This window comes from Neolamprologus multifasciatus, chromosome 1 (assembly GCF_963576455.1).
Source record: "Neolamprologus multifasciatus chromosome 1, fNeoMul1.2, whole genome shotgun sequence".
NCBI classification, from domain to species: Eukaryota; Metazoa; Chordata; class Actinopteri; order Cichliformes; family Cichlidae; genus Neolamprologus; species Neolamprologus multifasciatus.
In genome coordinates, this window is record NC_140439.1 from 5,420,283 (window position 1) to 5,447,356 (window position 27,074).

Here is a 27,074-nt window from a genome sequence, read left to right on the forward strand (position 1 = left end):
TAAAGGCCGGTCCGTGAAAATATTGTCGGGCATAAACCGGTCCGTGGCGCAAAAAAAGTTGGAGACCGCTGCTCTTAATTGTTGTGACGCGTGTTCGAAGTGCAGAGAGGTGCGCTCGATTTGCCACACGGAGCAGCGCGAGAGTAAAGCACGAGGGAGGGGCTAATAATCGGCTCAGTCATTTTTAATGATCGTTGAAAGCCCGGATCGTAATCGAGATTAAAATTTGATTAATTGAGCAGCCCTATGGTAAACCAATCACATGACCAATTTAAGATGCCATATTAACAAGATGCTATATCAGCCCAAGGACCCTGATCCTCAATTGTTGTGTTGAAAGTGGCTTCAAACCATAAACCAGTCTTTAAATTGTGTTGATAAAAAGTATCAATGTTTTTTTCCTGATTACATTGTGATGTTTACTGTGGGAAGAAATGATAAAAACGGCGTCTTTGAAGGAAAGCGCTTGAAAGCAAAACCAAAAAAACGCTTTCCTGACCTGGGTGCACCATGTCGACCAGGTCTTAAAATCACTGGGAACATGGCATTTGATGGTTTAGGAAGAGGGGGACGTTTTAGGAGTGATGGCGGCGAGTGAGCAAAAGAGGAAGAGAGGGGGAGCGAGTTTTGAGACGTGAGAGATTTGTGACGTTTAGCGTGTTTGCAGTGTGTAGTTAGTGTGTAGTTTAGTGGAAAGTTTTGTGTTGTGTGTCAGAACAATGAAGCGACTGCTGAATATCACAGTCGCTGTAAACGGTGTCTCCAGGTGGAAAACAGGAGTGATACACCTGCTGCTGTCAGGCCTGCAGGTATCACGCTTGTGATGAGGTCCATCATCTTATAGTGGACAGAAATGATTTTTTGGAGTGGCACAAATCATTTGTGTGGCATCTTATTTGATACAGAACAGCTGATTGTTCTGTAAATAGTTTGAAATGGTTATATAAAATAATTCCTTGGGTGCATTTTTAGGTAAATAGCTGAATTTAACTTTGTTGTTTGCAACACTTGTGTTTAGGTTTTCAAAATGTAGAATTTATATTTGCAGAAACCTTTTTAAAGAGGCAACTGGAAAAGCGTCTGTTTAGCCTGTTGCTAGCATCACATGACGTTTGATAAGCAAAACAAAATGGGGAGACAAGAAACTGCTGTTGTATAATACTTGTTTTGACAACTTGATGACATTTAAATATTACAGAGTCATCACCACACTCTCTACTCTTTAAGGATCTGAGATTACACACGTAGAACAGACACAAACATATATAAGGGCAGCAGTTCTCAAACTTTTCACATTGAGTACCACCTGACTGACATTAAAGTACAGTAGTATAGGCCTGAATGTTATTTTAACATAAACAGGATGAGTGATTATAATAACAACTGTACTGTATTAAAACATTCAAAGCAGGTGGGATATCCGGTCTTTAAGTGATGACGTATGAACCCTGCTTCCGGGTTAAAAACTACTCTGTGTTTTTAACAAGTTTTAATGTTTTGTATCTTGTTCTGTTTGATCTAAACAAGCCCCTAAAAACAGGCAGTGATCACTGTCAGCCCATCGGTTTTTATTACAACTGTTCATTTTAAAAATCAGTTTTTAAAACCTTACGATGTAACTACAGCCCATGCAGCAATATATTAATGACTAACCTCGTATTGTGGATGGATTATCTCAGTTGTTCTCCTGACTGAAGTTTGGTCCGTTTACAGCATCCTGCCATGTGATTGCATTTGTCTCTAACCATCAGGAACCTTCACGTTAACTTTCATCGAGTGGAAAAAAGTTAGCGTTCATCCTCCAGCTTCACTGTGTTTATATTATGCTAACATAGCTGTGTAGCTAGCCACCACGTAGCACATCCTTATATACCAGCTAGCCCAACTTCAGTAACCCCACAAACGCCACTGCTGTTTCGTTTTCTGTCTTCAGGCGTACCACAGTCATCGAGTCGGCACAGCGAGGGCAACTCAGCAACCTGCTCTGTAACGTTCCATGTTCTGCCACTTGCCATTCCTAAATTCTTCCACTTTGCAATAATCTCACTTACAGTTTATCAAGGAACACCTAGGAATAGGGATGGGTACCGGTATCCGGTGCCATGATGGCACCAGTTCTGACATAAACGGTAGTAACCAGACCGAAAAGCAGCGCACATTTCGGTGCTTTATTTTCCTGAGCTGTCATACACTTTAGATTCTAGCCAATCATTTTACGTTTCCGAGGATAGTAGGCGGGTCCAGGTACGTACGTTCTTTTAGAGCAGAGCTACAGATTAAAAATGCCCAAGACGAAGCGGTCAAAAGTCTGGCTGTACTTCACAGCAAAAGATGCAAACTCAGCAGCTGCAACAAGTGCTTTAAGCTGATACTGTGATACTGTCAAAGGAGGTAACTCCTCAAATCTGATGAAACACCTGGCGACGCATAGCGTTTTTTTTAAAGCCGAGAAATGCGCCGTATTTGATAGCTTGCTGCGAGACCTCACACCGAGCACATCTACTGCGGGTGTAGCCGTAGCCCTGCCAGTGTAGCAGAAATGATGAGGATGATGATGCAGCAGCAGCCGTTCTTCTCTGCGTGAGTAGCTTAATGTTGTTCGTGTGTAATTTACGCTGAGTAGGCTAACCACGTTATTACATTAATGCATGTAAGGTGAACTAGCAAACACCATCATAGCTACATGCAGCTGTCTTCTTGTTTGATGGCAGATACTCCCTTCACCCTGGACAAAAAGGCTAAAATGACCAAAGAAAAAGTGGAAAACAGTTAAACATGAGAGGTTTTTGGACAAAGTTTGTGTTTTTTCCATTGTTTAAGCTGCTTCCAGCCAAGAGTGATACCATATATGCCCCATAGCTGCAGAAAAGGCTAACATTGTTATCTTTTTACAAAAAAACAGCTGAACATGAGAGGTTTTTGGACCAATTTTGTGTTCTCCATTCTTTAAGCACCGTTTAAGCACCGGCACCGTTTCAAAAGTACCGGTTTGGCACCGGTATTGGATAAAACCTAAACGATACCCATCCCTACCTAGGAAGAAAGAAATCTCATTAACTCACTTGCAGTTGCAATGCTGGTATCCTTTTACAGCACCACATTTGAATTTAGTGACCTCTTTAGGATGACGCGTTCATTTGCAAATGTTTGTAAAGGCCGACTGTATGGCTAGCTGGTTGGTTTTATATACTTTTGTCTATATGGTGGACGTTACTGATACCATCTATGTTAAGATGGTATCAGTAAGCAGGAAAAGACATTCCCGTCACTATTAACATCAGAGAAAAAGAAACCTTCAAGGGTGTTTTGAACAGTTTTCAGTTTACCAGTCCAATGACAGCACACTCTAGAGAATACAAGAATGAGACTGCAGAGTTTCCCTGGCAGGGTGTGTCTGGGCTCACCCTTGCAGACAGGGTGAAAAGCAAATGTTCCTTTCACATGTCAGAAAGAGTCAATTCTACTGGTTCAAGTATTTGACAAGGACGCCTCCCAGATGATGGCATTACATATTCCATCTGGCCAAGGAGTGCCGTGAGAGTCCCTCAGAGGAACTAGGTTGTGAGTAGAAGAAAATATATACTGCTCCACTTAGCCTGCAAGGCACTGACAAGTTACAAATGAATAAAAAAGATGAATGGATGAATAACACTGTTAAACATTATGAATAAGTGCAACTAACCGGATATATATCCACTAGACTGCAAGGAAAGACGTTTTCTGGTGCAGCCAATGGCCGGAGAAAATCTTTCAGCAACTATCAACCAATATAATCAGGATATATCATAAATCAAATCACTGAAAATAAGCTTAAATAAGCTCCTTCACATTGTTCTCACTAAATAAACCTAAACATTATGGCTAAAATCTGGATTTTCTCATGTTAGCCAGCCAAACAAAGTAAAACCACTGACTGCTTAGGAGACAGACCGTGAAAATGGACAGCATCTTTGTTGGAACCTGGGGCAGCACAAAAGTTATTGGTTCTGTTATTAGTTAACTAACATATACCAATGTAAATCTATTAGGGCTGCACGATTAATCGTTAGAAAATCGCGATCTCGATTCATGCTTATGTGCGATCTTATTTCCAAATGTCAATGATTTAAAAAAAAAAAAAAAAAGAAAAAAAAGATGACGACGATTGAATTTCAAGCAGCACAACATTTTGCGGCAACCACAAAATGTGAGACATTTGTTGTTTTTATGTTTATTGTTTTTATGTTCAGTCTCAACTGTTACGAAGTTGATGTGCAGTTAATAAGTGCAATAAATATTTATACTGGAAAAGAGAATCTCAATTCTAAGCAAAAAAAATCGTGATTCTCATTTTATGAAATAAAAATTATTATTATTTATTATGTCATTATTTTTTACCCTAAAATCTATTAGCAGCAACCAAACCACTGATGTCATGTTCTACACTGACACAAGGTGACACTAAACATGCTCAAAAAACATAAGCACTTATTCTATAGTACATGTTTTAATCAATGGGCAGTTATGCTCATACCACACGTCTAATGTTATTGTCAAGTATGACAAAGTTGTGGTTCGAACTCATTTTACATGGTGGGCCGCATACAGCCAACTTTAATCCTGTGGGCCAGGAAACTCCTCTTCCTGTCAGCGTACGGAAGTTTAACTGCACTTTTAATCCAGGAGATATTATAATGTCCAAAAATACAAAAAGAAGAGCAACAGTCGATTAGATTAGATTAGATGAAACTTTATTAATCCCTCGGGTGGGTTCCTCCGGGAAATTCAGTAAAAAAAAAGAAAAAAAAAAGTGTCCTCTCCTTTAGCAGGCTGCCATTTCTACCTGTCTGTCATTTTTCTACACTGTCAACACGATTCATGGCCTTAAACTGGAAGAAATAAATGTATCAAATTTAACTCATTGCTTAGGGCTGGGCCATATCATACCGTTCACAGTAATACCGGTATAATGTTGGGCAACGATAAGAAAATGAAATATCGCGATAGAATATGGGTAAAAGGCGCATGTGCAGTGCCTTTGTTTACACATGGCGGAAAAAGAATGGCGGCCGCAGTGACAGAGAATGAGAAGAGCGAAAGCGGATTGTTGAATGAAACGATGAACCAGAACTGGTTTGTAAAAATGCTGCAGCTTCAGTGGTGGAACTGGTTTAGCTTTCGTCCGTCAGATACACAACAAAGCACTATTTTTGGTAGCGCATGCTAGCGGGCCGTCGTTATTACCGTGTTGTTTGGAAAATACGGCGCACTTAAAATTAATCCTTTGATTTTTCTGAAAGTCGACAGAGCCCCTTATAATCCCGTGTGCCTTATGTATGAACTCTGCTTGTGTAATGGAGCATTACGGCTATCGTAGGCGGAGCCTCGCAGAGTGATACGTACTGTGCTTCAACATAATGTTACCGTATTGTGTGTTTATAACCTCTTTTTAAGTTTTGTGGATATTATACATGGTTATGCTGAGGATATGTCGGCCAGTTTCCACTGGAAATGTCTTTTGGTTAAACTGTCAGCGAGGAATTTGCATTTGTACTGTTAAATTTTTATATAACTTTAATGCAGATAAAAAACAGCTGCTTGTTTAAGTGAAAATACATTATTAGTGCAAAAAAACCCATCAAAGTTGTGGAGTTGTAAAGTGCTATATTTTTATTTTTATTGTGTTCTCTGTCATTTAACTGTTTATTCATTACTTAATTACTATAGTGTAGTATGGATTGCCATGAAAGAGGTCTTTACCTGCAGGAAAAGCTGTAAAACTTGTGAAAAAACAGTTAAAAGTCCCAAATTTATGACCTCCTTCACCTTTGGCCAGATTAGCATCTTTGCCTGGATGATTCTGGGCCCTAAACCTGACATCCCTGGTCTATAATCTTTGTGCTGTCTTATAGTTCCTGGCTAAAGAGTTGGTATTGAGGGCCAATTACTTTCATCAGCCACGTAACTCAGACATTTGTGACTGTGGTTGCTGGCATGGTTTTTGTTCTTGTGATATTACCGTCTCTAAGGCGGGAGTGTGAAGTCTTGCACTATGCAGGTTAACAGTCTGTGCAAGGATGGCACTGCTTCAAATAATGTTAGTTGCCTTTGTGGTAACATGCGTTTGAAACGCTTTGCAGTGTGCACTGTTTTGATTCTTCACACCCCTGAGTACAGACTTCACAAACACACTGTCTTGGTTGGCTGCTGCTTCTAAACATATCGTGGGTTGTCGGTCTTGCATGCTGCTCAGTAACATTCAATATGTATTATTTACTGCTATTTACGCTTATGTTGGTTGTAGCTGTAGTTTCCCTACTGTGATGTTTTCTTTGTGCTTGTTTTAGTTTTTTTCCCAGCAGGTGATCAAACGCTCTCTCTCTCCTCTGTCTTTCTGTTCCTCTCCGGTTGTTGAGCCTCTTCACAACTTCTCTTTTCCTCGTCTTTCACCTTCCCTAGTCCTGTCAGTTTCAAATCTAATAACTTAAAAGTAGTGCTGTCAAAATTAACGCAGATTACGCCGTCATTACGATTAACGCGATACAAAAAATGTAACGCTATTAACACATCTGGATGCAGAATGACTCAAAATCCCTGAAATGTTTCTGTCAACGCATTTCGGGCAGTTTGTCTCGGCAGAAGGAATTTTCTTTTCACCGAAGCACTTCCAGCTTAAAATATCACATTGAAGCGAAGCTTATGTCAGGGATGCTGCTAGCACTTTGGCTAACGTGTCACCCAGCTCGCGACAAACCACTGACGGAGCATCGGGGGCTCAGTAACTCGACCTCGGACATATTGATTGATGCCAAGTGGATTGCAACAAACTGCAGACCTGTTAATGTCGTTGAGAACAAGCGCTTTACATCGCTTTGGTTCCTCGTTTCAAGGACTTGAAGCCTCTCCAAGAGTGACAGAGAGAGAGGATAAATGTTCACAGAGTTTTTTGTTTACATGAAGGTTCAAGATGTTCAATAAACATGTTAAGTGCAGATATTTTCCCTTTTTTCTGTTTGCTCACGCAAAATGAAATGCGATAAATATAGAATAAAAATGAATGATATTTAATTGTGACTAATCAAAATGAATCCACAGTAACCCTGTGATGAATCTGATTAAACATTTTAACTGTTTGACAGCACTAATATATATTATATATGAGTGTATACTTACCTATTAGTATATAGGGATTTTAAAAAGTTGCATTTCACAGGAGAGAAGCTGTGTTAAAAGACTGAAACTATTCAAATTCTCTTTGAATTTAAGCATTTAACATTATTTGTGTTTATTCTGCTTCATTATGTTGCATAAATGTTACAAGCTTAAATATAAAGTTGAAAAAGTGAATTGCAGCCAGGCTATTGGTCAAGTAATTGCGATTAATCGCGATTAATCACAGAAAATTGTGAGTTAGTTTGTTATTTTTTTAATCTATTGACAGCACTACTTAAAAGTAAATATAAATAAATAAATAATAAAGATCGAACAAACTACGACAATCGAGTGGGCCAGTATGATGAAAGCTGTATCGATCTGTTGGGTTTTCACTGTGACAGACAATAATTCTGCTACAGTCCAGAGAGGACAGGCACAATAAACCCCAAAAAACATATTTCACTTGTTGCTGCTGCTTTTTACAAATAGACCAACACCAAGTTTTTAGATGTCAGCTTGAATTTTGTTTACGTTCCAACCTCTGCTTCAGAGGCAGCCACATGTGACCTTGCAGCCACATCTGTTGCTGCAAGACTGCAGAGCAAATATCTCTGTGCTTCCTTTTATTGTTGTGTTTTATGTTTTGTCTTCATGCTGACTTTTGATCCTTCAAACAAATGAGCAACTGTTTTATAGAAATTTACTTCTGGTAATAAATAAATGCATCAGCAATTTCCTTATATTACGGGTGCAATAAAAACTAAGGTGGAGCCTAAAAGTTCATTTAAATCATGTTTAAGTTTCAATGTTTGTTTGTTTTAATACATACGTGCTCACACAAATATGACAAAGAGACTTTTCAGTTCCAGAAACAGAAAGGACTTGAGCTCAGAGTTTTTCTTCTTCTCTCTATTAATTTTACTCTTTTCCCTCCAACTAACCGTGAAGCAGTTTCCTGACAGAAAGTTACATTTTTACCTTTATGTCAGAGGTTTAACGCATCAGTGTTACAATAAAACTGTAACACTGCTGGTTGCCCACGCTGTCACATGTGTGCGTGTTGATTGTGTCTTTAACACATACCTGGGGAAGGCATCGAAGCAGTAAGTCTTGCGTGTGTCAGGGAAGGCCACCCGTAAGCCCGACATTAGTGGCGAGTGCAGGATGACGGCAGCACATTCATAGCGAGCAGCCAGATCAATGGTGGGCACCGTGCCGATGCTCTGACCATACAAGATGATATTCTCAGGAGTTACACCGTACCTTTACAAAGACACAGAAAAGCCACATCCATTTATACTGTGATGTTACTTAGCATACATAAGGCTTCACACATGAAACACTACATAAACTACCACAGGCTCATTTAAACCATCTGTGACGCCATTTAAGCAGTAAGTGCTTAAATGAGACGTTTAAAACTAAAACGCAGTCTGAAGGGGTCACATTTGTGCTGCCCTGGGCTGCAAATATGGTTTTTGCTAAAAATAAATAAAATAAATAAGATGAAGGTTTTTCTGTCCATATTTTACTCTGGTTCTCTTGTTGCTGGCTAAAGTGAGACGGGAAAATCCAGCTGTCAGCTGTAATGTCAGAGTTTGTGGAGCACTTACTGAACGAGGACTGTTTGGTAAATGGTAAATGGCCTGTATTTGTAAAGCGCTTTACTAGTCCCTAAGGACCCCAAAGCGCTTTACATATCCAGTCATCCACACATTCACACACTGGTGATGGCAGCTACATTGTAGCCACAGCCACCCTGGGGCGCACTGACAGAGGCGAGGCTGCCGGACACTGGCGCCACCGGGCCCTCTGACCACCACCAGTAGGCAACGGGTGAAGTATCTTGCCCAAGGACACAACGACTGAGACTGTCCAAGCCGGGGCTCGAACCGGCAACCTTCAATTACAAGGTGAACTCCCAACTCTTGAGCCACGATCGCCCTGGTTTGAGAATCACTATGATTCAGGCGATGTCTTATTTTTGTGTTCCCTTTTTTTGGACAGTATATAACACAATATAATACATAACATATATTTTTTCAACCTAATCAGCAAAATATTTAGATTCTTATATTATTGTCATTGGAGTTTAGCCTGTGTTTGTACATTTAACATTCAGCAGCTTTCTAAATTTAATAGTTTATTTTACAATACAAAGACTTTACCACAGTCAAAATGATTAGACCTGATAGACCCAGGTGCCAATAGTCATCTACTAATCATAAGGTTTCGATCCCTGGGTCTCCATGCCAAATAGCCTTGTTTAATTATAGGGATGCAACGATACCAATTTTTTCAAACCGATACGATACCGATACTTGGATCTGAGTACTTGCTGATACAGAGTACAAAAACCGATACTTCTACCACACACACACACACAAATACAATGAATTGGAAGACAGATTTTATTTTATTCTCTGCCGATAAAAAATAATATCTTAATAAAAATGACAACAAAAAAATTTCAAGTGAAAAATAAGCACTTCTGTTAAATTATTGCAGAGTCTCCACATTGTAATTTTACAAAATATCACTGAACTATTGGCACTGGCACTTTATTATATTTCATATCGCAGCTCGAGTATGCTGAGAAGACGGTGCAATCCTATGTTTTCCACGCCCGGCATTGGCTGGTCATCCAGAGCGATAAAATGAGTCAAGCCTCTGTTATTTTAACTGTCCGTGGATTTTCTCTTGACATTTTTCATTGCTTTTCCAAACCTGAGTTAAAGTTGGCTGTTCCACACTGCTGACATTTTGTTTAGCCTAGCTACAGCAGCCTCCAGTTTCTCTTTTCTATCTGGAGCTGCCAGTCTCACTCGTCTAACCCTGTGCCTGTTTAGCGCGGGATGTCCCCCTAGTGGCCAATCTAAAAAACTACAACAGAAATGACAAGCCACCCTCTGATTAATGAAATAAGTTAGTATCGGTTCATGGTATCGGTTAACTTTTACGAGTATGAGTACACACACATTTTACAGTATCGGCCCCGATACCCGATACCAGTATCGGTATCGGTGCATCCCTATTTAATTATATTAGAGTGAATATTGGATAGAAAGCACTTAACCTCTTAAGCCCCAACGCCCCCTGATACGGGGGCAAAAAGCAGGAGATCAGGTAGGCTTGGGGCTTAAGAGGTTAAACATAGAAAAAAGTGTTTTTGTGAAAGAGTGAGTCTCTCAAGCTGGACCTTCAGTTCACCCCACAGATTTTGAAAGAGATTCACGATTCCTTCCACTTTGATTGGATTCCTGGTTCCAGATATACTTGAAGAATGTTTCTTTGGGATGCACGCCACTCCCTTCTTTCTCCAAAAAAAGCGTCTCAATGTCCAAAGAGCTCTAGTTCCATCAAACAAAAGGATGCAGTTCCAGTATGCATAATCTTTGTCCACGTTGTCCTTGATGATGTCTTGCTAGTTTGTTCCCAGTGTCTTTGGAATCTTTTGCTTCCTGCCTCTGCCAGGCCTGTTCTCTTTGAATTTCTTGATTCCCACTCCATTTCTTGGCATTTCATAACACTATTGTAACTTTGTGTATTCATCTCCTGCTTTGTTAGTACCAACAATTCTTTTTCTCAAGCATAAACTCGTTTCTTGTGTTGTTGGAGCTGCACTGCTTTTATCATCTAGTATAAATCTAGATGACAATGAACATGATCTTGATGTTATCACCCTACTGGTGTATTAAAATAATGACACTATTATGAGATTCATAATAAACTGAACCCGCCTTGCTGTAGTTTCTGCTGTTCTCAATGCTAGAAACATGTTTGCTTTCACTCAACCGGAGTTCACCATCTCAGTGGGCTTAATGTTGTCAAATGTTTTATTCATACGTTGCTCCTACATACGTTTGTATTGCAGGTCTGGAAGCATTAAAGGAAGCATCGAAGCAAAGAATTCGTGTGGAGCATTTTTTTTATTATCAAATTATTTGAATTAATAGATGAATTGTTGCAACCCTACATTTAATTACTGAGAAATTCTTTCAGTAACAGTATGACAGTGGATCAAGCATTAGACATGTGACCTGGAAACTGGCACAGCGTTTCCCAGCTTCTCTTCTAAAGTACTGCAGTTCTGACAGAAAACAGTTAGTATGTCAAGCAGAGGAGATTCTGGCTGGCATGTTTTCTCGCCTTCACTCACAATCTGGAAAGGAAGCTTAAAACAAACCCTCCCGTTCCCTGACAGTGCTGGGAAACAGAAACTATACCACAGCAAACACACAAAGGTTTTTTTGTTGTTGTTGTTGTCGGGTTTTTTGTTTTTTTAAACCATTCTGTTTCCAAATCCAGCTTTACAAAGGATTTGGAGTAGAGGTGCTGTGTTGGACGTCCCCTATGAAGATATGTCATTGCAACAGCTCTTCAGATAACAGCTTGGGTGTGACTAATCTTTTGGCCTAGACAAGTACTTCCTCTGATAAGCAGCTACTGAACTGCGCGGTCATCCTGACAGCTGATTATGACCTGACACATGGATGGACAAAGTCCCCGCTGGGTGCCATCTGACTCACAACTGCCTGGACTTTGGAGCACCAGACAGCACATTGTAAGGAAAAGAGACTCATCGTTGAGAATGAATGCAACTGTATATCATGGCTACTAAACAATGAAGAGCAAAGAAGACCAAGCAGATGGACATTATCAAATGACTTTCATGAGCCCACAGCAGACAATCAAAAGGCATAAATGTGTTTTTTTAAAAATGACCAAAAATTACAGATATGTTTTAAGACACCCAGTGGAACATCTTGAAAACAGAGCAATTTACTGAAATGACCTGTTTTTCAGGGATAAATATCGGGAGTCAGTCAACACTGTGAAAAAACAGTGGTTTAAGAATAAGATCTCTCAACATAAAGTTCTAAAGAATTTGTGGATTTGGTCATTTAGTAGGGGTGGGGAAAAATGGATACTGTGTAGCATGGTGATATTTTGTTTGCTAATAATGTATGGATACAGGGACAGCAGAAATCGATACTTTGTTACAAAAAGGTTTTTGTGCTCTGACTTCAGAGCATGTTGATCCTTTTTCTGAGCAAGAATCCTGACATTCCTTCACTGTCCAAATGTGTTTCACTTTTTTATGGCAGCAATAAACATGACAGTTTACTTATTTTAATTTAAGACATGTTTTATTTTAATTAAGTTTAAAACTTTTTTATTTAATGTGAAATTATATTTTGTTTTAATTTACTTTCAAATTCTTCAGTTGCTGAAGGGGCTGCATAGTTTTCATAAACTGCATAGTTCAGAATAGCTATAATTGTACCAGATGGTTGATTCAGTTAAGTTGGACTAGACTGTAATACAAACCGTTCAGTTTGTCAACAATAAAACTGAAATGAGAGAAAGACTGAGTGTGAGACTTTGATATTAGAGAAAATGAATATTGATAAAGTTTACCTTTATGTACAGAATCTGAATATCACAAAATATTTTAAAAAATTGCAATAATATCGTATCGTGGGATGTATGGTGATTCCCACCTCTATGATTTATGGTATGCCGTGAACAATGTGGAAAAGAACGCTTAAGAGCCATAATATCTGGCAGATATGATGCAGAACCAGCTTCAGCAAAGGTGATGTGGTATCCCCTCTGTTCTTCAACACCGTGATCGATGCAATTAATGCAGGACCTTCGACGGCTGCCGTGGAGTCCAGTTCAACAATGACCAAGATTGAGTCATGAGTGTGTATGTCATAGGAAACGTGCACATTTTGTCAACAAAATACACGTTTTAAGGCAACATTTGTCACCATAGAGACAATGCCTTTTACATCCTCCACTTCCATGACAGTGAAGGACCAACATGGCAATTGTAAAGAAAGTGACACCCTACTAAATAAAGGAAGCTGTGGCATTACGAATTCTGAATTTAAAAAAGACCTCGTTCAATTCTGCAGTTAGTGAAAAACTGACAGAGTTAAGCTGAAAAATACAAGAAACTGCATCATATTGAAGATATTAAAAAACAAATTGGAGAAACAGAGGGGCGCATTATCAGTGACCGCCATTAACCAATGCTCCCCATTGACGGCAGAGCGGGCTGGTTACGAGCCGGGAACGAGCTCACAAAGAGCATGCACATCTTTTGCAGTCTGAGCGGTGCAGGGCTGTAGGGCAAATACAAATGAAAGGAGAGATGCAGACTGATGCAACAAAAACCAGTCGGGTGTACAGCATACACTGTATTCTATAGCACACAGGAGTATTAGCCTATTATGTACAATTAGTAAACTGTTTTATGACAACTGACGAATTGAAACAACAGAGCGTGCTGTGTGTGCAACAGCACGACAAAGCATTACCTTTCCTTTTATTAACTGCACAGTGGTGCTGGTCATTAGCTGCTAGCTAACTGGGTAAGGCTGTCATGGGTCTGTAGCTCTGACCACTGTTTTAAGAAACATATTTAGTTTTAAAGTAAGTTACAGCCTTTCTGGAAGACTAAATAATTAACAAATAGAATATATTGGATTTATATTTCAAGCACTGGGAATCTATAATAAGGGGCTCTGGGTCAGCACCATGATGCAAACTTGTGGCCATAGTATATACAGTATTCTGGAGAAGGTCTAAGATGTCACTGTATGTGTGTGCGTTTGTTTTATATGTATAGACTTTTTTTAAAAACAAATTATTAATCATGATATAACATTGTCCAGACATGAGGAGGAAACTGACAAAAGGAGCTGTGTGATGCAGTGGATCCCTCACCAGCTGGATTAAAGAGCACAGGTAATGATAACACATGGACCAGACATGTGTGGATAATTCAATAACAGACTAATGCAACAGCAGACAGTGCCTTGTTCTCAGAGGGACAGCAAATGGAGAGTGACAGTTTAGATGAGGAGATGGAAGAGAGTAAGTCACAGGCGCTGTCGCCGATCTTTGCATTTTATTATTATCTCATAACACTGGTTTAATCAGCTACCAGCTCTCCTACAGACCTTTTAATGTCTACAGTGTCAGATCAACACAGCCCTGCCCCCCAGCACCATCAGCAGCAGCAGCAGCAACACCTCAACAGCAACATTGTATCCATCAGGTAAGAAATAGGCTACATTTGCTTTGCATTGTCCCTGCCTGATGACAGTGATATAGTCTGGTGTGATTTCATATTAGATTCTTGATGAATGTGGGTTGTTGTTATTCTGCCCTTCTTAACTTTCAGCACCATCTCTGCTCATGGTCAACTTCACTCCAGCATGTTTTCTGATGAGGCGAAAAACTGGAGCATCAGGAAGAACATGTAAAATATCTACACATATGCTGTGTCCCAATTCAGGGTCTGCACGCTTGAAGTACGCATTTTAAGGGCAGGTACGTCACCGCCACGCGACGACGGCTGTCCCAATTCGAAGTGTACTTCAAATGCATACTCCAAATGCGCCGTCGATTTCCCCAAATATCAAGCGTGGTCCGGTGCACGCTTCGTGGTCCCATATATCCCACAATTCATAGCGCGGCGGTGGGTGTGGATAATTTTGCTGCAAAATACGGCAGAAGGGAGCGGCTGAAGAGTGAACTGTCAAAAGTAAGTACTGAATATGACGTCACTTATTCATGTGAGAATGTTTAATAACGAAGAACATTAAAACATTGCTGTTGGCCACATGTCGGCAAAGTTGTGTGACATTAGTGATGTTTGTACTTTCAGCATTAACTTGGTTTTAAAGCCTCTACTTCTAAATATACATATAGTCGACTTTAATCTTACAGAGAATCTGATGATTTTATGGATAATTAAAGTCAGTCATATATCCACAAACACAACAAGCTGAAAGTCAGTGAGATATATATATATATATATATATATATATCATAATAATCTGACAATACTATAATATTGGCCATATTATATTTACATTACCACAGTGAGATGACTTTAGTCTCATGAACAACATTAACTAATTATTATTTACTAGCTAATCTTAAATGACTGTTCAGTACAGAAATGAAGCCCTTGAATCATGTTTTACAGTCCTGTGGTCTCAGCCTCGGATACTCAACTAATCAAAGTGATGTCATGACAAAAATGAATGACCAACAAAACAATTTTCTCCTTCATTTCTGTCAAACAAAGCTGTATGTAACGTGTCTCGCGGTTAGTATCATGGTTGCTAGGCAACCTGAACAGCGCGACGAAGCATATACCGTCCCATTTCACAAGCCTCTCACTTCCGCACTTCCCGTACTTATAGTACGCACCGTACGTAGTACTCGTACTTCAAGCGTGCAGACCCTGAATTGGGACACAGCTATAGAAAGGCTCTGAATGGGTGAGACATGCAAGTCGGTAACACCATAAATTAATAATCTCAAATAAATGATCAGTTATGGGCCTTTTACAAATGTAATTTAGAAATGACAGCGACTCAAAGCAGAGCAGGTGAAAACCCAATAAGAATCGATAAGAGTATTAATAATGATCCAATTATTAAGTGATATTAATAATGGAATAGAAATCACTAAATTCTTATCAATTATCATCCCTATTTGGTGACTGACTTGCTTTTAGAACTAGATTAAAGCACAACTTTTAGTTTTCCACTTGCAACATTAGAGAAAATTAGAGGAGTTTTTCCACACTGCCCAACAAGCTGCTGGTTCGTTAGACCGTTAATCTTCTGAGTTACCAGAGTGACCAGGTTCTGCTTTATCTAAAGGAGATTTTACACCTACAACTGTTAAAGATCATTATGTAACTATAGGCCAAAAGCTAGTTTCATAAACAATAAGGTACTTACTAGGGATGCACCGATACCGATACTGGTATCGGGTATCGGGGCCGATACTGTAAAATGTGTGTGTACTCATACTCATGAAAAGTTAACCGATACCATGAACCGATACCAACTTATTTCATTAATCAGAGGGTGGCTTGTCATTTCTGTTGTAGTTTTTTAGATTGGCCCCCTAGTGGCCAATTATTATTTTATTTATTATTTATTTTATAATAATAATTTTGTTTGTTTGTTTACAATATGGACACTCTGCAACAATTTAAAAGTTTATTTTATTCTCAAACCTAATTTGTATTTATTTTATTCCAAACAGAAGTGTTTATTTATTATTCTGAAAGCTCGAGACAGTGCCAATAGTTCAGTGATATTCTGTTAAATTACAATGTGGAGACTCTGCAATAATTTAACAGAAGTGCTTATTTTTCACTTGAAATTTTTTTGTGGTCATTTTTATTAAGATATTATTTTTTATCGGCAGAGAATAAAATAAAACCTGTCTTCCAATTCATTGCATTTGTGTGTGTGTGTGTGTGGGGGGGGGGGGGGGGGGTTAGAAGTATCGTTTTTTGAACTCTGTATCGGCAAGTACTCAGATCCAAGTATCGGTATCGTATCGGTTTGAAAAAATTGGTATCGTTGCATCCCTAGTACTTACAGAAGAACAGTCCTACTTCTAGTACAGTGCAAGAGTCTGGCAATGAATATTGGAAGAATGTTACCAACTACAATCTACATGAACATGATGATCAACGTGACCATCAGGACTTGTTTTAAGAGCTACTCTGTTATTTCTTTAATTATTTCAAGTCAACATAAGTGAAAAGCGAGAGTTGCAGGGACATGCTGCTGTTTATTCAACACAAGGAACTGAATTTTTAAAGTCCAGTGAACGGAAATGTAACGTCAAAGAAAAAGAACAATAACACCATTTAGCAATTATTAGCAAGCAAATGGTTATCTTCAAAATCTTACTGCTGCACAAAACAACCCAAGTCCCTAGAGGCCAAGTAAAAGACCACTTTAATCAAATTGCAGTGTTAAGGCCCATGCACGTAATGATTTTCCTCAAAATATGATTAAAAAGATATTGAATAAACATACAGCCGCTCCTCAGGTGCTTAGGTTCCCTGAGGCAGTCTGATGATTAATGCAGTCTGATGGTCATGCAGGCTTCTCCTGGAAGCGTTGATAAAATGTTTCATTTAAATGCTAGATGTGATTAGATGCTCTCCGTTTTCATTAAGTGGCATTAATACTGTGTGTCAAAAGGCACATTAACCCCAGACGTGTTCATTATTGATTTGTTTATTTACGTAATGATCCCCCTCAAGACTACGATATAATTCAACATGAAGGAGACAGACATTCAACTTTCTATTGTTAAGCTGATCTGATATTTGAATGAAATATTTTCTGATCCTTTCTCTAAATCAGGGGTCGGCAACCCAAGGCTTAACTGATGGCATGGCCATAGCTGGACTGGCCATCGAGCATACTGGGCATTTGCTCGGTGGCCCGATGATTTTTTAAATTTATTTTTTTGTAACGGTATAAACAATGAAAGGTGTTGGATTGGCCAGGTGCTGGCCAGATGCTGGCCGGTGTGTAAAAATAATTCAGTTGTTTGGTGGTGGCATCGCAGAGCTTCCACAGATTCAGTAAAATTAACAAGTGGTGGAGGCCAGCAGGTGGATGAGGGAGATCGGAGGCAGGAGGAGGAGAGACCCGAGGCGGCCGCCGGTCCGAGTGTCAGGTGAACTGAACTTCAGGTAAGAAGTTATGACCTGCAGTCTATCTGGTCAGATATAAACCAACTTTAGGTGGAGTTTATTTTCCTTATGCTGACTTTTTACAGTCAGTCACAATAACTCGTACTGCTACTAGCTAGCATGACGGAGTTTCTATACAGCTGGATGGTGCTATGATGGGGGGGCGCGGAATGAAAAGGAGAGGGGAAAAAACAAAACTCTTGGACACTGCTATCACGGCGCCCACAGAAACGCAAAGCAGGAGATGAAGCATCGCTGAATATGTTTCCAAACCAACTTCATTCTAAGACATTCTGGCTTGGATAACTTGATATCCTGAATCGATTTTTAAATATAAATTTATTTTGCCCGAAATGCCAGAACCTCAGGTTAAACCTCACAAAATTTCAACAACCACCAAACAGCTAAAACAGTAAATGAGAGCAGGAACATGGATTCTGCACAGAGACGTAAACACAAAGCGCAGAGCTGCCGACGGATCAGAATCAGTGAGATGTCGCCTTTCTCACCGACGGCACGGACACGGTCGGGGCTGAAAGCCGACAGCTCGCTGATTCTGATGCTTCCGCGGGTCGAGCTTTGTGTTTACATCCTTTTTGCCTTAGATTCAGAAGCTGCAGGTTTTGATCTCTCTCCAAACAATATTGACTGAACCAGATGCAAAAGAAGATCCAAACTTCGCTTCACATAAACATCGTCATGAATTCACTCTGACTTTTCCCGTTTTGCTTCCACCAGGATAAAATCACACTTCATGCACAGCTCTCTCTCTCTCTCTCTCTCTCTGTACTTCAAGAACAGTTTCCTGTCTAAAAATCTGTTTTCTGCATTATTCACTTGCTTGTTACGCACAAGTCTACCGTTGTTTACAGGCTGTCAGATGCTGTTTTTTTCCTTTTACTTACTTACGGAAAGAAAAGCCTCATTTCTGCTGTTTAATACTGAACAAATTTAAACTTTTTAAAATTATGCAAAATTGCAAAAGGCTCAGCTGTGTCTCAAATAAAACCTCTGTAACTTTGCTTCACGTCAGCAGCATCAGGTAAAGTTCATATGTTGATTCATGGTTTCCTTTCGTTTTTGATCTACTGCAGAATATTTTTAAGGTCATCTGCTATAAAATTCCAGGCCAGGAAAGTCGCCTTCATGTTTTTCTGTGTTTTATCTTCAGTTACTTCGACACAAAGGCCTCTGCTGTGATGCTCACACCTTTGATAAAGTCTCACAAGTGTCAGTTTTCTTTTTATAGAAATAAAAATATGCAAATGTACTGATACGTGATCAGGCAAAATTTACCCGATTCAAATTGATTCAAATCGAATTGTGGATCAAATCGATTTGGGACCTTGTGAATCGAAATCAAATCGATTGTAGAAATCAGTGACTAAATCAGCCCTAACTAAAATTATCCATGGAAGAAAACCTGTGCAGGTAACTTACTGTACTATATTTATAGAAACCATGATGAGCAGGAAACCAGAGGCAGATGAGTTGATTACACAGCAGAAAACAGGTGAGTCACATTTCCAATGGTTCCACCTGCCAACCCTTTCTTTAGCCCTGAGCATGTACTGGGGGCAGGCAGCTTTATTAGCACCTAAACAGCAGTTTTTAACAGCCACTAGCAAAACAAAATGCTGAAATTCCACAAGTCACTTTATAGCAAAGACTAATTTTGTGCCATGTAATCTTCCAGCAACTTCTCTGTTTCACTTTAGCCGCATTTTATGAGCTCAAGTTGTTGTCATAAATATTTTGTACTTGTAAATCAGACTGTGTAGTTGTTAGTTTGGTACCCTTGTAAACCAAAATATCTGAAAATGTTATGTTTGTGCATCTATAGATGAGAATTTGTGTGTGTGTGAAAAAGATTTACACAAGTTACAAATTTGTTTTTGTTCAGGTTACAGATACAAAGCAAAAAACTACGTGGAAAACTGCGCTCAAGTTCCCTGAATTTTCTTCTTTTCACAGATTTAACTACAGAACAGATGGGTTGTGCTGTCAGAGGGGCTTTACTGAGCTTCAGGTCCTGCAAGGGCAATACAGTTTGAAGCTGGAGGATCTCTATATAAATATCCCACAAAGCTCATACAAGCTAGGTCCCTTAACTTTCAGTAGCTGTTGAAAGGATAAAGTTGTGGTAAACCAGTGGTCAGAATTACCATTATTACTTTAACCCTGGAAAACCAATGGGGTCAGAGCTGACCCCATTGGTTTTCTAGGGAAACCATGGGGTCAAATTTGACCCCATGGTTTGTCCAGGGTTAACATAAAGTCAGGGCTGACCCTGCTGTGAGTCACACTGCACAGGATAAAGGCCCTTTCACATCAGATGTTGCATTCGCTGCGCTCACAGCTAACTAAGAGCAAAGAATCCACAATTTGTGTAGTGCTGCTGCTGCGCTAGCTTTTACGTTGTTTTCTTGTGGCTGCTCTACATGTACTAGATGCACCTGCTCCTTGTCGTTTCAAAACGCATCTCTGATTTTATCCTCTATGAGAGTGTGTTGTATTATGTTCAAGTTTTTAAGTAAAAACATGAATCACTCAATCATAACTGAGAAAGCTTTGTAACTATCCAGACTAGCGAAGAGTGTGTCATTTCCACAAAACTGCTCCCCGAGGTCCGCAGAGCCGTTGAAAAGACTGTGGAGGTCCCTGCACGCACACCTGTGACAAAACGTTCACCGAACTCAGACACGCACAGAACGTTTTCCTTTGTGGTGATGAAGGAAAACGCTGGCGTCTTTACCCCTCCAGGACCTGAACCTCAGTAAAGAGTCCCTCCGACCGCCAAACCCATTTGTTCTCTGATTGGATAGCTAAATTTGTGATTGACATGACACTGACCAATCAGCTGAAAGGAAGAAAAATCGGGTCAAAATTCATACTTGCAAGCTGAAAGTTACACACAGGAACGTGAGTGCAGAGTTTTACACGAAGTGTTTTGCTTTGTATCTGTAAGCAGACATTAACAACAACAAAAGTAACTTGTGTAAATATTTTTACAAACAAATCTTTTTTTATAACACACACAACAAGACATGCACACATAAAATTTTCAGATATTTTGGTTTACAAGGTTACAAAACTAACAACTACACAGTCTGATTTACAAGTACAAAATATTTCTGACCACAATTTGAGCCCAAAGCATTTGTGTAGTGGGCCTTATCTCAGCACACACTTGTAGGCATTGTCTGCTCCACAACACCCATGTGTTATACTCACTTGTTCCTCAGCATCTGCCAGGCCGCCTCGATGTCCGCATACAGGTTCTTCTCTGAAGGCTTGCCGGTGCTGACTCCGTAGCCTGAGTAGTCGTAGGAGAACACGTTGCAGTTTATCCTGGAGCCCAGGCCGATGTAAAAACTGCACATCTGCCCCAGGTCCACAGCGTTCCCGTGGGAAAACAGCAGCGTGTAGCGACTGTTCGGAGCGCAACGCACAAACATGCATGCTACCCGGTTACCCCGGCTGCTTCTAGTGGTGAACACTTCCACTGCATCGAGCTCTCGCTGGGAGTATTGCCAGTCTGCCCGCTCGGTTAAATGTAAGCTAGTCACCCCGTTAGCGTCGGTGTGCACGGAATACGTGGGCTCCGGTGGAAGGAAAGCTAGTTTGGCCGCGATGCGACTCGGACAGGGTGGACAGCAGAACAGCCAGCACAGCTCACCGATAGAAAAGCCATTCATCCTGGGGCCTTGTTCTGGCATTTAGGCCCGGGGTTGCCTGATTTACTAACTTCGGCTAAACCAAAACACGCGGTTCGGATCTGTTTGGAGATCCGGTGTACCATCAACAGACCGCAGCAGGGCTGGGAGACAGGCTGAGCGACGTCTCGGCTTTGCAGCTACTCGCTAGCCGGCATACAGGTGGCTCACAGCAAAACTCACACAAATCGCGACGCAACATTTACGTTTATATTACTTTACACCACTAAACTGTGCCACTGCTGGTCTCAAAAGCACAGTGCTACCCTTTGAAAACATTACTTGCTGTAGCTTTGTTGCTAATGTATTGTAATAAAGAAAGCAGCCATTTCTCTTGAATGGTGACAAGCCGGTTTTCCGGTACAACCGGATATCCTGCCTTAACAAAAAGCCGTAAGATATTTTAAGGAAAAAAAACAAACATTTTCTTTATTGAAAAAAAATTCACACACACACACATCCAAAAATCTTAGGCCGCCTTCATTTATTTATATTTTACTTTAAGGAAAAACAGTCTGTTCAATTCCAAAGATGTATTTTTAAAGACTTGGGCTGATCCCACAATGTAATGTTTAGGCTCTCTGGAGGTGACCGATAAAGTTGTGTTTTTCTGTCCATCACTAAAATCACTGTTGTTACCTTTTATATTTTGCTTTATTATTATAGGATATATACCTGTTTGATTGTTCTTGTGATTTGGCGCTATATAAATAAATTTAAAGTTAACTGAATTAAATGTCTTCAAAATAGATGCATATAGTATGGTATTTATTCATACTGTAAACCCTTGTTCAGGTACAAACTTAAACAAACACACCACCTGACCTGTGATCTGAGCGGTGATGGTGCCCAGAAACAGAATGAGAATCTGTGAAAACATGAGACAAGATTCTTATTTTTTTTTTTTCAAAGCTAAATATATATATATATATATATATATATATATATATATATATATATATATATATATATATATATATATATATATATATATTTTTTTTTTTTTTTAAATTTATATTTTTTTTAAAGCAAAAAAACCCAAAACACCTCCCTTCTCATGGGTCTACTGGCAGTTCTGTCAACATTGTGACTTGGTTTATACTTTGACATGCACCCACCTCCTCCAGTTCATGTGGAGGAGACACTGAAGCGTTCTCAGACCAGTCGAGAGATATGATCTCTCCAATGTGTCCTCGGTCTGCAGTGGGGGTGGATCCTAGTCAGATGCCCACAGAAGTTGATGACTAAAATCCTCACTCTCTCTCACCATCAAGAGCCCAAACAGCAGCTTTTGAGGAAGCTCATTTCCACCATGTGAAACCACAATGTCATTCTTTCAGTCACTAATACTAATTACTATACTTAAAGTTCTCCATTTGTTCTGGACCCATAGTACCCACATCACCCTTTTCCAAATAAGAACCGTGCTCTAAGACTGCTGAATAATTCCCACAGCTGTAGGGTCAGACTCACAGTCCAGACTCTGCCACAGAGGTTATGTTTTGGTAGCGTTTACACGGATGTCCTCCTGTCTGTATGTAAATACAATCCCTCTAAGTTTAGAATTCTGATAAACATTTTAAGAATGAAGAGTGCGGTTATGTTAACAATCCATTCAAATTTGACTTAATCCACCAAGATCCTCAAAATCATTTCAATTATATGTTGGTCAAAAATTGACAAAAAAAAACAAGCCTTATCACGTGGAAACGATGATTCTTATTACTGTGTTGGGTATTTATAATAATAAAAATATCTTGTCACAGTTGATCTCTTACCTCTCCGTCAATGTCAATAAATCAAAGGTCAACATGTTGCTATAGCTATTTAATATTAAAATAAGGACATGGTATACTTTCTGAGTAAACTTCATTTTATTATGACTGTCATGTACATTTTGGTACCAGGTTCTAACCATTTAATAAATAACATGAATACATGTACAAAAAGAAAACCGAATGAATAAATACAATGCTATTCCCTTAAAAGTGATTACTACTCTGTTTACACTCTGAGAAGCAAACAAACAAACAAATAAATGGTTACCTGGTGTCAAGCCGGCACTCAATGTTCCCTCTAATGTTTCACGTGTCTGAGCGAACACACAAACTCCCTGAGCGTCCCTTGGACCACTGTGAGCGACAGCAGACGTGTGCACTGTGGTCACGCCGGCATCGAATCATCCAAGTTACATGTTTATTAAAGTAATCAAATTACAGCATTTATGTTAGACTACTTTTAATTAACTGCTTTAGCCCACTTACAATGAAAATGTTAAAAAATCTTGTTCATGACCTGCAGCATGTTCACACTATTGGAAGTAAAAATAACTTGAACTCCAATTTTGAAAACACAACTTTATTTATTTATTTATTTATTTATTTTATAAAGCGCTGACTTGTATTACGAGTCTGTGGTCTGGGAGAGAGTCTGTAACTCTGTCTGCAGAATACAGTAAATAATGACCAATGTTGGGTAATTAATTATATAGTTACTTCTTCAAAAAAGTAACTGAGTTATGCAAACAAAGTTTTTTGCAGCTGTTTACCTAAAAATGGAGCCAAGGCGGTTTTTAAATAAACATTTCAAACTATTTACAGAACAATCAGCTGTTCTGCATCAAATCTGATGCCACACAAATTATTTGTGTCACTCCAAAAAATAATTTCTGTCCACTATGAGATGAAGGAGAACAACAGCCTGATACCTGCAGGCCTGACAGCAGCAGATGTGTCACTGCTGTAACACCTGTAACACTCAGCAGTCGCCTCATTGTTCTGACACACAACAAAACTATTGACTACACTACACACTAACTACACACTAACTACACACTAACTACACAAGATTTGTGCTAAACGTCTCAAATCTCTCACATCTCAAACACGCCGTCACGCCTAAAACTTCCCCCTCCCTAAACAAATAAATGCCATGTTGCCATATTCAAAGGAGCTTGCAAAGAAAAGCGTCTGGACTTCTTTAAGTTGCTTGAAGACGGTTCACCTTCATCCGAGAAGCTTCTTCAGTTCTAAGGTCAAATGGTGGAGAGTCCCAGATATAAACCTAGTGGGAGTTTCCCCCCACAGAGGGACAAAAGGACCCCCTGATGATCCTCTAATCGCCTGAGCCAAGGTGTGGAACTGGGTGTGGGTCCCAATCAGCCAGAGTTTCGGGTGAGTTCATTGTGAAACCTGGCCCCACCCTATCCTGTGATTTCCTGAGGTCAGATGGCCCAGGATGTGAGTGGGCGTTAAGGCGTCTGGGGAGGGAACTCAAAACTGGATTATAGATGGCAGAGAGTTGGTGTCGTAAACCACCGCCTCTGTTCAAAGATGGTCGCTCACAGTGGACATAGATGCTTCTTTCACTCCTCTTTCAAACCATCTGTCCTCTCTGTCCAAAATGTGAACATTGGCATCCTCGAAAGAGTGACCTTTGACCTTTAGATGCAGATGGACAGCTGAGTCTTGTCCTGTGGAGGTGGCTCTTCTATGTTGTGCCATGCGCTTGTGAAGTGGCTGTTTGGTCTCTCCGATGTAGAGGTCTGGGCATTCCTCGCTGCTCTGTACAGCATACACCACATTGTTAAGTCTGTGTTTTGGCGTTTTGTCTTTCGGGTGAACCAGTTTGTGTCTGAGTGTGTTGCTGGGTCTGAAATGCACCGGGATGTCATGCTTGGAGAAAACCCTCCTGAGTTTCTCTGATACACCGGCTACATAGGGGATGACAATGTTGTTGCGTCTGTCCTTCTTATCCTCCCTCGCTGGTGTCTGATCTTCTTTTCTGTGCCTCTTTGCTGACTTGGTCGACATGGTACATTTTTCCACCAATAGGAAAGGGTGGGGTTTTTTTGGTTCTGTTTTTGCTCAGAGGCGGAAAGCGCTTTCCTTATAAAACGTCGTTTTTACCGTTTCTTCCCGCAGTAAATATAAACAACGATAATATTCAGGAAGAAAAACAAACATTGCAGATATTTTTATCATAACTCTGGTTTTATGTGGCCGATCAACACAAAATCACCCGCCTGACTTCTGACATGGTAAGTGGTACGTCATCCAGATGTGGGCCAGGCCTGGCATAGATGGCACTGTTTATGTGATGGCATGCCATATCTGGCTCGATTGTGATTTGGTTTTTGTGGCCCAGGATTAGAGAAAACAGGTCTGGCCTGGATCCTGCATCAAGCTGGCACTTTTGACTGACTGGTGTCATGGCAGGGTGTCTGTCAACCAGATGTGGGCCAGGTCTGGCAATGATGCACTATTTATGTTCCCACTTTCCTATTTTAATTAGAAGACCCAAATGCCATGTTGCTATTGTAGCCAACGTTTGCAAATGCAGGTTTGACAGGTTTGTGAGTGTACACTTTCTCCAAAACCTAGTGAGGGTTTACTCATCTTTGCCGGTGGGTGGCTGTAGCTCAGGCGGTAGAGCAGGTCGCCTACTGATCGCAAGGTTAGTGGTTCGATCCCTGGCTCCTCCAATCTGCATGTCAAGTATCCTCGGGCAAGACACTAACCCAAGTTGCTCTCTGATGCAACGTGTATGAATGTAGTTAGGAAGCATTCAGTGTAGAGAAAGTGATTGGGTGAAAATAATAAATGGTTCATACATAGTGCTTTTCAACTCTGAGCCAGTGTTGGGAAGTAATGGAATATTTACCATACAAAATATGAGTAACTCTGTCCTGTTAAAGTTACCATTTAAAAAGGTGATCATTAGAATACAGTTACTTCATTGAAATAAATGGATTACATGGTGGTCTTTTCCTGTTTCAGATATTAGGCTGTCCCCCCTCTATCTTCTCTCTAATTTTGGTAATTCCACACATTGCCGGAAACCCAAACAAAACACGCAATAAGAGGTTCTAATGTAAGCGTCCCGTTAATGTTTGTGGCGTCAGTTACACAATGGACCCGGAGCCAGCACAACGGAGCCAGCAGTGCACGGGCAGGAATGCATTTCTTACCACTTCACATTTAATTAAGAAAGGGATGAAATCTGACCGTGCAATGCAACCTCTGTTTGTTGGCAACCGAGCTGCTCTCAGAGTCAAAAGACTCCAACCTAAAGAAACATCTGGGTTATGTACCACTTCAATAACTTCGATGTACTATTGCTGTTTGATTTATTACTATTAATGAAGCCCACTTGCCACCAAGCTAACATCTTGTGTCAACTTATGTCCAGTGTTGGGGAGTAACAGAATACATGTACCGCCGTTACGCATTTAAAATACAAAATATGAGTAACTGTTTTCCGTTACAGTTACCGTTTAAAAAGGTGGTATTTAGAATACAGTTACTTTGTTGAAATAAATGGATTACACGGCGGTACTTCCCTGTTTCATATTGTGGCGGGTCAGGACTGTTTGGGTTTTGTTTGACAGCTACGTTCTGTTGTTCCAGGTGGCAGCGTTACGGTTGCCATGGTTACAGGGTGACGCTCTCTCTCTGCGTGTTTCCTGGGTGAGAGAGGCCTTTTTGTTGTTGTTGTGCTAAGCTAACAGGCAGAATGCTACAGGTATAGCTCTAAAGAATGTAGCATCATGGGCAGTGTAGTCCGTGCTGCAGGGAGAATGGACTGCCATACACGTTATGTGTCTGTGAGCGAGGGAGGGAGAAAAAGGAAAAGTACGAGCTGTCATCGAGCAGAAACGGGAGCTGGAAGCATGTAAATATAAT

At 40.1% G+C, this 27,074-nt stretch overlaps 1 protein-coding gene across 4 annotated transcripts in view; it reads right to left on the reverse strand.

The window, feature by feature from the left end:
* Positions 1 to 21,773, reverse strand: part of abhd17c (abhydrolase domain containing 17C, depalmitoylase) — a 30,552-nt gene extending 8,779 nt beyond the window's left edge. For 2 of the 4 annotated variants that reach the window (XR_014874921.1, XM_085165332.1), the window contains exons 1-2: positions 20,909 to 21,772; positions 8,218 to 8,397 (exon numbers count right to left, since the gene is read on the reverse strand). Coding sequence is in view for 1 of the 4 variants with exons in the window: in XM_085165332.1 (XP_085021458.1) it covers positions 8,218 to 8,397; positions 20,909 to 21,393 (665 nt within the window). In the remaining 3 variants the exon portion in view is untranslated. Of the gene's footprint in view, positions 2,069 to 3,033; positions 8,398 to 20,908 lie in introns of those variants that run through there. The other 2 variants (XR_014874923.1, XM_085165318.1) reach the window with 2 other exon arrangements.
* Positions 21,774 to 27,074: the final 5,301 nt, after the last annotated feature.